Consider the following 15640-nt stretch of genomic DNA (forward strand, 5'->3'; position numbering starts at 1 on the left):
TCTGCAGAAACATATCTTTGTCTCTTCATGCAGGGAGCTGGATGTCTGGTCAGTGACAGTGACTCTTCAGCAACTTCCTACCCAGAACTGCAACACTTGACAAAAAGGTTAGCAGCTCCCCCATGCTTGGTGCACACGAATTCAGTCAGGAGGCAAATACACATACCCTCCCAACCCCAGCCACCATTCCAGGCTGAACAAAGGAGGCAGCTGCTTTCAGTAAAGCTGCAAAGGCCTGATGGCTATTCCAGGAGAGCCCTGCAGCTACTGTGCGATTGAACTTCCATCAGTTCTCAGACTGCAGGCGACCGGCAGCAGGGATTGCTATTGCCAGGAAGTGGAACAGGGACGGCTGCCAGCACTCTATTCCACAATGCCTCGTCACTCACTCACTCCACACAGATGGAATAATCATTCGGCACAGTAGCTTTCTTCCGTCTGTACCTTTAAAGAGACACCAACCTCACTGCAGCTTTTAAATATGGGTGGGTTGTGCACCAATAGTGACCAGAGGGAATGGGTGAGAGTTTCAAATCTGGCCAACTGATCCATTCCCAATCACGGAGGGCCAGACCTGCACCCATATGAGGCAACATTCTCTTTCTCTCTACAGCTGCCCACACTGTAGACAGAAATCTAATGAACACAAGCAGACACAGTGTCTTACTGAATAAGCAGAGCATGCACAATGTCCATGTGCCAACACAGCCAATCCACCTCCCCCTCCTGTATCAGCCATCACACAGATCTCAGATTCAGAATGTCGTAACATCCAGCTCATTGCAGGGAATGATGCAATACTGCAGTGAAATCCTCAACCTTATCGATATGCTTTGGATGAAATACTAACTAAATCTGAACTCTCAGTTTGGCATAAAACATTTTGTGACACTATTTTGAAATGCAGGGGAGTCTCTCCAACATCCTGGGTAACATGGAGATAAGACAGTAGTGTAATGATAACGTCACTGGACTATTTATCCAAAAGGCACAGGGCATTGCCCTGAGGAACATGGGTTCAAATACCACAACTGCAGCTTAAATTTAATTTTAAAATCCGGAATTGCATTCAAGTATCATGGTAACCATGACACTGACATTAATTGTTGTAATAAAGAGAAGCAATGGCTTAATGGTATTCTCACTGGACTAGTATTCTGAAGACCCGAGTAATGCTCTGGGGACCTAGGTTTGAATCCTATCACGGCAGATGGTGGAATTTGAATTCAATAAAAATCTAGAATTAAAAGTATAATGATGACAATGAAACTGTTGTTGATTGTCAGGAAAAACCGATCTGGTTCACTAATGTCCTTTAGAGAAGGAAACTGCCAGCCTTAACTGTGACTCCAGACTCATAACAATGTGGTTGACTCAACTGCCCTTTGGGTAACTAAGGATGGACAATGAATGCTGGCCTAGACAGTGATGCCCACATCCTCTGAATGATGAAGTTTTAAAATAAAAATCACCCAGCCTGCTTCACTAATGTACTTGAGGGAAGAAAATCTGCCATCCATACCTGTTCTGGCCTCCACGTAACTCCAGACCCACAGCAACTTTGATGACTCTTAACGGCTCTTTCGAATAGCTGAACAAGGGAATTAGAGATGGGCAAAACAACGGTGGACTTGTCAACAATTCCATACCCATGAATCAAGTTTTTAAAAGCCCACTGTCAACAGCACAGACTGAAATCAGTTCTCACTTCTGGGTGTTTTTGGGAACTTGTTGCACATAAATTGGTTGCCAAGTTTCCTAAATTATATTAGAAATTAAACTTCAAACTTATAACTGGCTGTCAAGCATTTTGGTAATCTTGACCATTTTTCATTGGCAAGTTTGTCTTTTAGGGTCATTAGGAGCAGGAGTACACCATTCAGACCCTCAAGCCTATCTCACTATTCTAGATCATATTTGCCACTTGGATCTCTCCGACAATATTGACACTGATGTTCAATACAACAAATTAAAATGTCCTCTTCTTGTTTGGAAGCTTAAATGAAAATGAAGGCTACAGAAGGGCACACAGTAGAATTCCAGAGCAAAACAATCATTCGACTCATGCCAACTCGCAGAACAAGCCAACAGCTGTCTCCCATGCCTCTGGTACAGTCTGAAAGAAATGTCCACCATATTTTGCAAAACATGGCCTCATCCAGGATTGCTCAACCGGAACCAGACGCCATCTCCAAGGAATGGTTGAAAGAGTGAATCAAAACCCTCCAAAACAGCGTCTTCTATAGCGGGGAACTGTTGGGCAGTCAAAAACAAAATAACAAACACAGCTCTCAGTAACTGTTTCACCCTCAGCAACAGATAACCATCCAGCAAAGTGAACAACATGCAGTCAAAGCTTTCAGAAAGGAAAACTGACAGTTTCCTGGCTCCTAAAGGGATAGGAGCTTGACAGCAAAGCAGGATGGACAAGATCCTGTGCACAGTCCCCTGAATGACAGGGCCAGCTGGAAGGAACTATTCTCACTGCTCTCCTGAAAAAGCTTTTTTGACTGCAAGGGTTGTCAAAGCAGAGAACAAAGTTACATCTTGCCATAATCTTTCCATGTAAAAACAGAACAAACACTGGAAGATCACCAAGTGCTTGACTGAAGTTAGGTGAGTTTAAAAAAAAGGAACAGTCCCTTGCAATCACAACTCCTGGTAAAACAAGACATGATAAATGTTTAGAATTAACTTCTCTCTGGTGTATCATGTTCATTAATTAAATATTCTTCCTAATCAGGTGACCAATGTACTCAACAAGTCCTTCTCCTTTCCACTTCCATACATCCGCTCCCTCACTCCCAATCTCACGCCCACACACTTCCCCCATGTTATTGATCCTCCTAACTTAATAAACTTCCATCACTTAATTTCTAGTATAATTGACAAGGCTCCCTGCATTAACTAAAGAGCATATGGTGGCCTGGTCAACAGCATCAGCAGCTGTTGTCTAACAGCTTCATTTCCTCCTCAAAACCAAGGGGACAAGCTGAACAAGTAGGAAATTAAGAGTTAAAGGGGGGGGGGGGAAACGTGCAGACTTTTTCCACTCAACAGCTGAGAAGCTTTAAAAAAATAGGACAAGTTCCATTTGTTTCAGAGCTATGTAATAATATCAGTGAAGTGATCCATTAAAAATATTTAAAAAACAAGTTTAAGGGGATACTGTTACCCTCTTTGGCAAAGGAAGTAATCAAGAGATACTGAAGAAAGGCAGTTAATGGGAATGAAAAATGCTCAGCTTGGTTCTTGCATATCCTGTCAGTAACATTTTTGCACTTTCCTCCTCACTGCAGAATGTCCACTGCTTTTCCACGTAAAGACAAATAACCACAAAACAAGGAGAGCTTGTACAAAAACGGGTGGCAAGTTTGCACCTCTTTCCTAACCTTGGCTGCTAACCAAAACAGACATTCCCCAAGGAAGAGTGCAACAGTTATGGTTATGGGCCAACAACCCACAGGTCACCTCAAATGAATTATTCAAATCTTTCAAACCTCTCCAGCTTCCCAAGCAGATGGGCCCTGAATTCAAACCTTACCCTGACAACAATTCAATCTGGTCATTGGTCAGCTGTGAAAATAAAACTACCTTTTTTTTAATTCACGCATGGGATGTGGGTGTCTCTGGCTGGCCAACATCTATTGTCCATCCCTAGTTGCCCTTGAGAAAGTAGTAGTAGTCAGCCACCTCCTTAAACTACTGCAATTATTGTGCTGTAGGTAGATCCACAATGCTTTAAGGGAGGGTATTCCAAGATTTCAACCCAATGACAGTGAAGAAACAGTAATATATTTCCAAGTCAGGATGGTGAGCAGCTTGGAGGCAAACTTGCAGGTGGTGGTGTTCCCATGTATCTGGTAGTCGGTGTGGGTTTTGAAGGTGCTGTCTAAGGATCTTTAGTGAATTTCTGCACTCTCTCTTGTAGATAGTACACATTGCTGCAACTGAACATCGATGGTGGATGGGATGGATGTTTGTGGATGCAGTGCCAGTCAAGTGGGCTGCTTTGTCCTAGATGGAGTCATGGTTCTGGAGTGTTGTTGGACTTGCACTTACCCAGGCAAGTGGGGAGTAATGATCACGCTCCTGATTCGTGCCTTCTAGCTGGTGGACAGGGTTTAGGGAGTCAGGAGGTGAGTTGTTCGCCACAGGATTCCTAGCCTCAGACCTACTCCTATAATCAATACCTTTATGTGACCAGTCCAGTTGAGTTACCATTTAATGGCAATTCCCAGAGATGTTGATAGTGTTAGATTCAGTCATGGTAACGTTATTGAATGACAAAGAGTAGTGGTTAAACCATCTCCTATTGGCGATGGTCATAGCCTTACATTTGTCTAATACAAATGTTACTTGCCATTTGTCAGCCCAAGGCTGGATATTGTCCAGAGGCTCTTGCATTTGAATATGGACTGCTTCAGTATTTGAGGAGACACAAATTGTACTGATCATTGTTCACCAATGATTGCACATCCCCACTTCTGAAGTTATGATGAAGCAGCTGAAGGTGCTTGGGCCTAGGACAAAACCCTGAGGAACTTCTGCAGAGATGTCCAACAACCACAACCACCTTCCCAGGTATGACTCCAACCACTGGAGAGTTTGCCGTCTGATAACCATTGATTCTAGCTATGTTAGGGCTCCCTGATGCCACACTTGGTCAAATGTAACCTTGATGTCAAGGGCTGTCACTCTTACTTCCCCCTCTGGAATTCAACTCTTCTGTTCATGTTTGAACCAAAGCTATAATGACATCAGGAGCTGATTGGCCTTGGCTGAATCCAAACTGGGCATCACTGAGCAGGTTATTACTGAGCAGGTGCTGCTTAGGAACACTGTTGATGACACCTTCCATCACTTTACTGATGATTGAGAGTAGACTGATGGGGCCATACTGCCTGGTCAGATATATCCTGCTTTGTATGTATAAGGTATATCTGGGAAATTTTCCACATTGTTGGGTAAACGCCAGTCTTGTAACTGAATCGGAACAGCTTGACTATGGGATCGGCAAGTTCTGGAACATGTCTTCAGCACTATTGCCAGAATGCTGTCAAGACCCATAGCCTTTGCACTATCCAGTGCTTCTAATCGCTTCTTGCTATCACATGGAATTAACTGAATTGGTTGATGACTGGTATCTGTGACACTGAGGACCACTGGAGGAGGCAAGATGGATAACTCAATCAGCACTTCTGGCTGAAGATTGTTACAAATGTTTCAGCCTTATCTTTTGCATGGTTATGCTGGACTCTGCCATCTTTGAAGATGGAAATATTTGTGGAGCCTCCTACTCCAGTCAGTTGTTTAATTGTCCACCAGTATTCTCGACAGGATGTGGCAGGACTGCAGAGCTTAGATCTAATCCGTTGTTTGTAGCATCACTTACTCTGTTCATCTTTCTCTGCTTACACTATTTGGTGGCTGCACCAGGTTGACACCTCATTTTCAGATATGCCTGGAACTGCTCCTTGCATGCTTTCCTGTGCTCTTCATTGAGCCATCAGAAGTGGATTGCTGTAGAATCCTGGCAGATTAATAAATGCTGCATACTCACTCTTGGTGTTCTTCAACATAATCAAAGCAATCCAGGAAGAAATTAATTCCGTCGCATTAATGCTGGCAGAATTTAACTGACCATTGACTCGACAGGCCGAATAACCTGCTTGCACACTATCAGGATTCTATGATTTTTGTTTCAGAGCTCCAGTTCTGATGCATTTCCTGCAGTCAACATTTGTCTGATAATCATCTCGTCAAGTGTTTTGGAACATTTGACTGGACTAAAGGCACTGCATAAAGTTAATCATCAGTTAAAATCCACCACAACAGCTAGAAAATTCAAAATCTGTTCAGAAACAGAACTATAATATTAATCATGGAATCTGAGCAGCATGGTGGCTCAGTAGTTAGCACCGTTGCCTCACAGCACCAGGGACCTGGGTTTGATTCCACCCTCAGATGACTGTCTGTGTGGAGTTTGCACACTCTCCCTGTATATGCGTGGATTTCCTCTGGGTATTCCCATTTCCTCCCACAGTCCAAAGATGTGCAGGTTAGGTGGATTGGCCATGGGAAATGCAGCATTACAGGGATAGGATGGTAGGGGTGGGATACTCTCAGGGTCAGTGTGGACTTGATGGGCTAAATGGTCAGCTTCCACACTGTAGAGATTCTATGATTATACGATTCTATGCAACCATTAGATTGTCAAACAAAAACAAGCTTTGGACCAAAGCATAAACTAGCATGGATGGATCTTTAATTACGCAAGTAACATCAAGAGGGAGAAGCAACAGTCCATCTCTACACACCCCACTTAAACATGTACGGAGGAAAGAGGCATTGGGTGAAGATTGTTGGACAGTAGTGATAATGTCATCAGTAATCTAGAGGGCCAGGCTGATGCTCTGAGACTTGGGTTCAAAGCCATGGAATTTAAATTCCATTAATACATCTAGAATTGAAAACTACTCTCAGTGAATGTGATCCCAACAACCTTTACTTATTTATTCACAGAATGAGGGCACCACTGGGCCGGCATTTATTGTGCATCCCAGAGGGTATTTAAGAGTCACATTGCCGAGAGTCTGGAATCACATGGAGGCCAGACCAGGCAAGGAACGACTGTTTCCTTCCTTAAAGGACATGTGTGAACCAGATGGGTTTTGTGGTCATGATTAGATTCTTGATTCCAGATTTTTATTGAATTCAAATTCCACCAACTGCTGTGGTAAGATTTGAACCCAAATCCCAGAACATTACCTAGGGCTCTGGATTAACAGGTGAACCATGATCTCCCAGATTTGTATCCAAAATCCATTCAGACATTAGGACCAATCAACAGTGGACAGACAGGGCCAGGCACATGTGCACAAGTTAACATTTGTGGCCTCCGTGTACCCCCAAATCTTTCTTACACTGTCTAACTCATTTTTCTTATTCATCGATTCTCTTGTTTGAAATGGCAGGGGGGTCCTGGTAGAGTTACAAAGCACTTTTCTTTGTGCTGTAGATTTAAAAAACTTAGAACATGGTTCGTGTGGCTTGGAGACATACAAAAGTCCTTGAAACATCACAAAGTGCAGCTAACTCGCCCAAAGAGACCGAATGGCTGAGGTCATAGAGTAGTACAGCACGGAAACAGACCCTTCAGTCCAACTTCACTATCGACAGCATTTGAAAAACACTGTAGAAATATATGAAGCTGAAGGTGGTGAGAAGAATAGGTAAAGTGCAGATTACATTTTAGATCATTCTAGCCAAGAAGCAGCAAACAGCATAGGTCAAATGGGATTTTCCTGTGCTATAAACTTCAAAAGATTCTATGGATCTCCTTGTATTACAGGCAGAAGTACAGTACATCTGAACATTAAATCTGATCATTTACTCATAGCCAAAGAGAAAATCTACAGAGTCACACCGTACAAAAGGGGGAAAGCAATTTATAAAACTGTATTAACAATGACAGCCTTTATCTAACATGACAGGCCAGGCTCACTAGTGGGATCAAACCTTTACAAGAATGACACACTAGGTTTGTTAAACTGCGGATCTTTTGACAGCAGCATTTAGCTTCCCAACAGGAATCACAGAGTCTGTTCAAATCATAACCGAAGGTCGGAGGAGGAGACTGGAATTCAACACCAGAAACTAGGCTAAACAGATCCAAAAATGTGCAAACAGCCTCTGCACTGTCAGGGGTCACACCAGCAACATTAGCCCCAAGGAGATTTGTTCCAGAAAGAACACCTAATCCAGTGGTTAACTGCCGACATCAATTCCCACAGGAAGTATACCCAATACAGGAAAGCACACAAATCCTCCCAGGAACTTCAGTAGTGAAACCAGATGTCAGGAGCAAACACCTCACCATTCCAGGATGAAGACGCACAGTGAGTGCACATAGTCACTATTTAGAAACCACCACAAAAGTGGAGACAAGGGTCAGCGTGCAGCCTAAAGAAACTAAAAAGCGACAAGAGCAAGCAGCCTCAGGGCAGCTGTGCTGCCAATGGAGGAGAGGTAAGACTCTGTTTGTGAGCAGTCAAGGTGCTGAGTGCAAACTTGTCCCTGTTGAATTCCCTGCTTCAAGTGGAGTTAGCTGATCACAAAGAGTCAGAATTCTACAAGTGGCTTCAATGTCCTCAGTATTTATTTGTTGGGGTGGGGGGAGAATTCAACAGGGTTTTCGCTTCCATGACTAGAGCGTGCAGGATTCCTGAAGGGTACCATAAATGCATGAGATGCATGAAGCAGCACACCAGGAAACTAAAACTTTTCGGCAACAAACAGAAGCAGGACATTCCCCTTTTCTTCTTCAAATGAAGACAGTGGTGGTGGTGCACTGTACTGTCGATGAGGTTCAGCACAGCAACCTACTGCCTTAATAACTATAGAACAGAGGGATACAAGTGTCAGCTTAGCTCAGCAGGTGACATCCTTGCCTCCTTCAAATCCAATTTTTTAATTAAATTGTAATTCATGTTTAACATGAGAAACACAGCAATGACCATAAACCAAACAACTAGATCCCAACAACTTTGATGATTGATGTTGGCTGAAGGATAATTATTGGCCAAATACTGGGAGAACGACCGTAATGGCTTTTAACCCAGTGAGCACCTTAGGATCTTTTTAATTCCACCAGCAAGGATAGATGACACTCTATTTCACATCCTATTAAAAACAGTTCCTCTGGTCTGAACATTATGCTCATATTCCTGGAATGGCATTATGAAGTCAGAACCTTCTGGTTAATAGTCAAGCGCAGTACCACTGAAACCACAAACATATGATGCCCAAGACTCACCACTTGAACAAGGTACCAGGAATTATTTGTAAATTTCACCTGAAAAGAAAAAATGCTGGAGAACACAGCAGGTCAGACAGCATCCCTGGAGAGGGAGCAAGCTAACATTTCAAATTTTACCTTACTGGTTCAAGTGTTCAGACAACAGCACAACTGACAAGTGGGGGTTGGATGCAGTGGAGAGAGAAAGCTATGAACATTCGCCATTGTGTATTTAAAAAGAAAAGGAACACTTTGCAGTAGCAAGAGATTTAAAGGATTTGTGATGAATATCAATTAGCTTTCAAAAGATTAGCTCTGAACCGAAACCAGCAACTTTGCCTAAGTATGATTCAAACATATCAGCAATCCGAAGGGTTAAATTTGCTGGCAACAGCAAGACCTCTCTCCTTACCTCCTCATCTGAAGTGTCCTCTTCGTACTCATCTCGTGGATGGGTCAGCACAGGCTGCTCTGGGTGGAGACTGCAGTCTGACTCTGCCAACTTTCCATTGCTTTCTTCTTCCTCCTTCGTGGTAACTTCAGGGATCTGAGAGAGAAAGTCACAAACACAACCAAAACAAAATAAGACTAAGGCTGTGCATAGGGGTTAAAACAGACAAGCAGTAGATTGTTAACAAAACCTCAAATTCACTGGTTCTGTAGACCAGACCAGGCATGGACAGCAGATTTCCTTTCATAAAAGGACACGAGTGCACCAGCTGACTTTTTAGTGGTGACAGTGTTGTTATCATCATTACAGAGACGGACCTTCAATTCCAGATTTAAAAAATAAAATTTTAATATCACCAATTCCCGTTGGGTGATTTAATTCCATGCCCCAGAACATGGTAATATCATCACTGCACAATCTTACCCTTAATAAGACTATGGCCAAGTGCAATATTTAGTTCATTATAGACTTGTGAGCAAAAACAAAGCAGGACCAAAAAAACTACCCAGCATGTATTGTCCTGCAAGCTCTAAGTTGAAGTGTAACAATTTTCCTAACTTCAGAAACTTATAATTGACCAAATGCTTGTTAATTCTGAGTTGTTCCAAATCTGATACAAAGAGTGCATTGGAAATCAAGCCCCACTATCCATGAGCCGTTCCAAAAGCCTTATTCAAGCAGCAAAAATGGTCAATTTGTTTCTATTTATTACAGTTAACTAGACCAGATTTTGACAAGGAATTTCAGTAAACTCAAAAATAACATTTATGAACAAAATGTTTTCTTACAATAACTGACAAAACTGGTGATCAACTAAGCTATTCTGGTTGGGATGAACAAAAGCAAGATGTAACAGCTCTTGTAGGTCAAGGGCTCAAGTGGACATGATCGAATGGGTTAACTTCTTACATTTCCTTTGATTTCCTATCTGACAACATCAGAATGCGGTCAGTATTATTTTGGTTTGGGTGGGAGATCTGTCAGACCCACTACAGCGGACAGCTGAAACCGACAACCGGAAGCGGCAGGGACAAACCACTATAAACACTGGAGGAAACATCAAAGAAGCGCTTCGCAGGAGCGCTGATGATGTCGCCTAGCCAGGGGACGAAACGTTTGCAACAAAAACTTCCAGCTCGGCGAACAGAACCACAACAACGAGCACCCGAGCTACAAATCTTCGCACAAACTTTGAATTGTAAGTCTGTTAAAATGACTAACAAGGTTTTCTTCTTCCCCACTGTTATTAGACTTCTGAATGGACCTCTCCAATATAATACTGACTTCAGTCTTTGTGCACCTTCTCTGCAGCTGTAACATTGTATTCCTCGCTCTGTTCCACTATCCTTATGCACTTTGCATGGTATGATCTGCCTATACTGCACGCCAACCAAAGCATTTCACTGTACCTAGGTACATGTGACAACAATAAATCAAATCAAAAGCAGAGTGAGAGTTCCTAACCTTGCAAGCCTCATCAGAAACTGCCAGTTTTCTTCTAACGCTCAGTTTTTGGGAGAGACTGAAGTTGCTATTTTTGGTTTGCATGTCCTTTTCACACTCATTATGTTGCAGCAAAACAGAAAACTCCCAAGACTTTGCTCAGCAATATTCAGCACAAGAATCCTTCCAAACCCCAGTCTGTATACCTCGAAATTAAAGTAATTAAAAGAACGACTTTTTTCTCCCCTTTAAAAAGCTGTAGTCCACAAAGTCAGTTGATGTTTGCAAACAGACAATTCCCAGTTTTATTGGGCCTGGGACTTCTTACAAAACTTACCTGGTAAAGCCTTTGCAACTCAAGAGTTGTCTCAATCTTCCATTTTTCCAATTCTAAATTTGTGCACACAATGTAATCAAATTCTGAATATTTCATATACTAATAAGTAGACAATCTAGTAAGGATAATGATCTTTTAGGACTAAGCACAAAACCCAGGTAACAGAAATAATAGCTATGACAGTTGGGTCATCAGCTTTCTGTTGCTACAGCCTACTCCATTGATAATTATTCCAGGTATTTGAACAACATGTGAGCAGCACAAACCCCACTGCTACTAGAGCATGAACGCTAGGTATTGCACAGCGAATAAATCATCAAAGCCTTCCTACCATCTATAAGGCATAAATAAATTGTGTGATTGAATAATACCTACATGCCTAGTCAAATGCAGCTCCAGCACCATCCAGGATATAACAGCCAGCTTGACTAGCATCTTATTCATTAACCCAAATGTTCAGTCCCTCTCTCACTTATACAACAGGGCTCCAGTGAATACCATCAGCAAGATGCACTGCAGAATTCTCGAAGTTTCTTCGGGAGCACTGCCCAAATCTACAGCCGTCACCACCCAGAAGGCCAAGAGTGATGCTCCAAGGGAGATCATTTCTAAAATCCCCTTCAACTCACGCACTATCCTGCTATGTAGAAATTCATGGCTCAAATCCCAAATCTCCATTTCTGACAGCAGCACAGGTGTTACCATGACCATTCAAACAGCAGAAGCTCGAGGCAGAGATACACCATCACCTTAATGAGGCAAAGAGTGATGGGATGTTGTGGTTCTGTTTGCCGAGCTGGGAATGTGTGTTGCAGACGTTTAGCCCCCTGTGTAGGTGACAAGCTAGGTATTGCACAGCGAATAAATCATCGGCCGGTATATTGGGTCCAGGTCGATGTGCTTATTGATTGAATCTGTGGATGAATGCCATGGCTCTAGGAATTCCCTGGCTGTTCTCTGTTTGGCTTGTCCTATAAAAGTAGCATTGTCCCAGTCGAACTCAGGTTGCTTGTCATCTGAGTGTGTGCTACTAAGGATAGCTGGTCGTGTCTTTTCCGCATCCATGAACACCAACTAGCCACGAAACGACACGACCAGCTATCCTTAGTAGCCACACGCTCAGATGACAAGCAACATGAATTCGACTGGGACAACGCTACTATTATAGGACAAGCCAAACAGAGAACAGCCAGGGAATTCCTAGAGGCATGGCATTCATTCACAGATTCAAATCAGTAAGCACATCAACCTGGACCCAATATACCGGCCACTGCAGCGGACAGCTCGAACTGACAACCGGAAGCGGCAGATAAAAATCACTATAAATGCCGGAGGAAACATCACAGAAGCACTTCACAGGAGGCTCCCAAGCACTGAGGATGTCACCTAGACAGGGGACGAAACGTCTGCAACAAAAATTCCCAGCTCGGCGAACAGAACCACAACAACGAGCAACCGAGCTAAAAATCTTCTCACAAACTTTGAAGTGATGGGATGGCTTGCACTCCAAAAAACTTCTTCAAAAATCTCATCAGTCTCTGCTCTGTTTGGAAGCAAGCAATCAAACATTTGCGATTGCTGCTCGGTTGCAGAATTCTGTCAGAGGGAATCCTGGAATGTTTAAATTCCACCAAGCAGCTGTCTGAACCTATTACAGGGGATCTACAACACTAAGCCATTCATCCTAACTAGTCCATTCCAGTGATTATGCTTCACTTGAATGCTTTTCCACATCTATCATCACAGCTCTCTATTCCCTTCTCCATTAAACACTTGCAGAATCTCCCATTAAACCCACGGCTGTTATTAGCTTCCTTAAGGGAACAAACTACATTTTCACCACTCCTCAGATAAAGGCATTTCTTCGGAATTCCCGATTGTATTTCTTGGTGATGATCTTGTTTTGATGTTTTCTTTCTGAAAAGATAAAGCTTTCTCTCTGTATCCTATCAAAACTTTTCAGAATTAAAGGCTTCTATTAGGTCAACCCTCAGCCCCCTTTTCTGCAAGCTCACATTCCTTTTCAGCTGAGTTAAAACACTTGCATCACAAGCTTTCAGCATTGAGGAAACTGAGAACGAGGAAATCTTATAGCATAGGCAGCTATTCAGCTCATCTGCAACTGTGCTGGGTCACTAAAAAGCTATTCAATTAGTTAATTTCTTAAGAGCAGCGAGCATAAGTATTGGAATGTAATACAGATACACATAACTGTGCATCTTGCTTGAATTGAGATGTCACCGGTAAATGCAAACAGCTTCCGCAGACCTCCGGAGCCTTTTGCTTATTTATTACAGGGGGAATTCTTTTCCCAGAATCTTTAACAAGTCAATAACAGGAGAACTAGGGAGAGCAAACCAAAACACCATCCAGTTCAGCATTTTCCAACTTAAAATAACTAAAAAAAACCTACTGGTCTTAACAAAATGAAGGATCAGTGAAAGTGAGGTTTGATGGGTGATATAGAAAGAAAATAAATCCCCACCTGCTAAATACAGCCAGTTACAAACAGAAACCAAACATCGGTTGTATATTCAGGACAACAATAATTCCCATGGAGCAAAGAAAATTTGTAGTTATTGAAACTCACCTTAACATCCTGTTTGCTGAACTTCTTCATACTCTTCTCCTCAAGTCCACTGTCATCATCACTTTCTTTATCCTCATCTTCGTCATTGCTGCTATCACTCCCTGAATCATCCAGGCCAGAAAAAATGCTTTCTTCACTATCTGTTAGGTCATCTCCAGCTTCATCAAGTGCTGCATTTTCAAAGACGGAAAGCTGCAAAATAAAGATACCGGCTCAAAAACCCACAGTAAGTGTTTCAATTTATCTCGAAGATCGCCCAAAGCAAAGTTCAAAGCAAGTTTTTCTTTTAATTCACTTGTAATGTGGGCATTGCCAGCATTTATTACCCATCCTTAGTTGCCCTTGAGAAGGTGATCTTGAGCTGACTTCTTGAACCGCTGAAAACAAAAAGTGCTGGAAATCACAGCAGATCAGTCAGCATCCACAGGGAGAGAGAGCACGCTAACATTTCAAGTCAAGCTGACTCTTCAGAGCTGTCACGAAGTGTGCAGGGAGCAGCATTTTTGCAATTGTCAGCAGGTGGAGTGCTGGGGGAGAAAAAAAAAGTGCTGATAGTGCAGATTAAGTGATTGGAATGTGAGAAGGGCAGAAGAAGGTGTGACTAACTGCCAAACTGGAAAGAACAGACATTCCATAAGATCATGAAACATAGGAGCAGAAATTAGGCCTTTCAGCCCATTTAGTCTGCTCTGCCAATCATGGCTGATAAGTTTCTCAACCTTCTCCCGTAACCCTGGATCCTCAAAACACTATCTATCTCTGTCTTAAATATACAGAATGACCTGGCCTCCACAGCCTTCCGTAGCAATGAATTCCATAGATTCCCCACTCTCTGGCTGAAGAAGTTTCTCCTTATCTCCATTCTAAAACGTCATGCCTTTACTCAAAGGCTGTGCCCTCAGGTCCTAGTTTCTCTTAACAACAGAAACATCTTCCCAACATCTACTCTGTCCAGGTCATTCAGTATTCTCTATGTTTCAATTAGATCCCCCCTCCACCCCCCCGAATCTTTCTACACTCCAAGTATAAACCCAGAGTCCTCAAATGTTTCTCATGTGTTAAGCTTTTCATTCCTGAGATCATTCTTGTGAACCTCCTCTGAACATGCTCCAGGGCCAGTACATCCTTCCCGAGATATGGGGCCCAAAAACGCACACTGTGAGGTTCTCTCCTTGGAATTCTTACACACTTGATGCAACTTCAATACGCCAACTTCTATGAACAGCCACAATTTATTTCAGCAAGTACAAGCCTTTGGATGATCTTAACACTCTTCCCAGAGGCTTGTGGAGTCATGTCAAGAGATGTCCCCTGAACAAGGGAACCATCCTGCCTTCATCACAGTCAGTCATGCACGCAAGACATGACCCCCGCCACTCCCCCACAGTCACATGCCACCCAAAAATAAGGTAAAATGCTTGGGTCATTCCTCAAATGGGTGTTAAAATGACTGGCTGCTGCAAGGTCAGGGTCATGCCTGTGCATGGACCGGAGGTGTTTTGCAAAGCGATCACCCAGTCGGTGTTTGGTTTCTCCAATGTAGAGTAGGCCATGTTGGGAGCAGCCAAGGTAGAGCTCTACAGTGCATTTTCTAGATGGTACACACTGCTGCGAACGAGTATCTGTGATAGAATGAATGGACATTTGTGGATGTGTTGCCAATCAATTCAGCTGGTTTGTCTTGGATTTGTTTTTAATTCATTCATGGGATGTGGGCATTGCTGGCTGGGCAAGCATATAGAACATAGAACAATACAGCACAGAACAGGCCCTTCGGCCCTTGTGGATGTGTTGCCAATCAATTCAGCTGGTTTGTCTTGGATTTGTTTTTAATTCATTCATGGGATGTGGGCATTGCTGGCTGGGCAAGCATATAGAACATAGAACAATACAGCACAGAACAGGCCCTTCGGCCCATAATGTTGTGCCGAACATTTGTCCTAGCTTAAGCACCCATCCATGTACCTATCCAATTGCCACTTAAAGTTCGCCAATGATTCTGACTCTGCCACTCCCACA

The 15640-nt window shown here is 42.9% G+C and overlaps 1 protein-coding gene across 1 annotated transcript in view; it reads right to left on the reverse strand.

Annotated features, from left to right (window-relative positions):
- The window catches only part of bop1 (BOP1 ribosomal biogenesis factor), a 168781-nt gene that overhangs the window by 133873 nt on the left and 19268 nt on the right, over window positions 1–15640 (reverse strand). The window contains exons 2-3 of the mRNA XM_043690948.1: window positions 13622–13813; window positions 9213–9347 (exon numbers count right to left, since the gene is read on the reverse strand). Coding sequence (XP_043546883.1) covers window positions 9213–9347; window positions 13622–13813 — 327 coding nt within the window. The remainder of the gene's footprint in view (window positions 1–9212; window positions 9348–13621; window positions 13814–15640) is intronic.

Source organism: Chiloscyllium plagiosum, chromosome 5, assembly GCF_004010195.1.
Source record: "Chiloscyllium plagiosum isolate BGI_BamShark_2017 chromosome 5, ASM401019v2, whole genome shotgun sequence".
NCBI classification, from domain to species: domain Eukaryota; kingdom Metazoa; phylum Chordata; class Chondrichthyes; order Orectolobiformes; family Hemiscylliidae; genus Chiloscyllium; species Chiloscyllium plagiosum.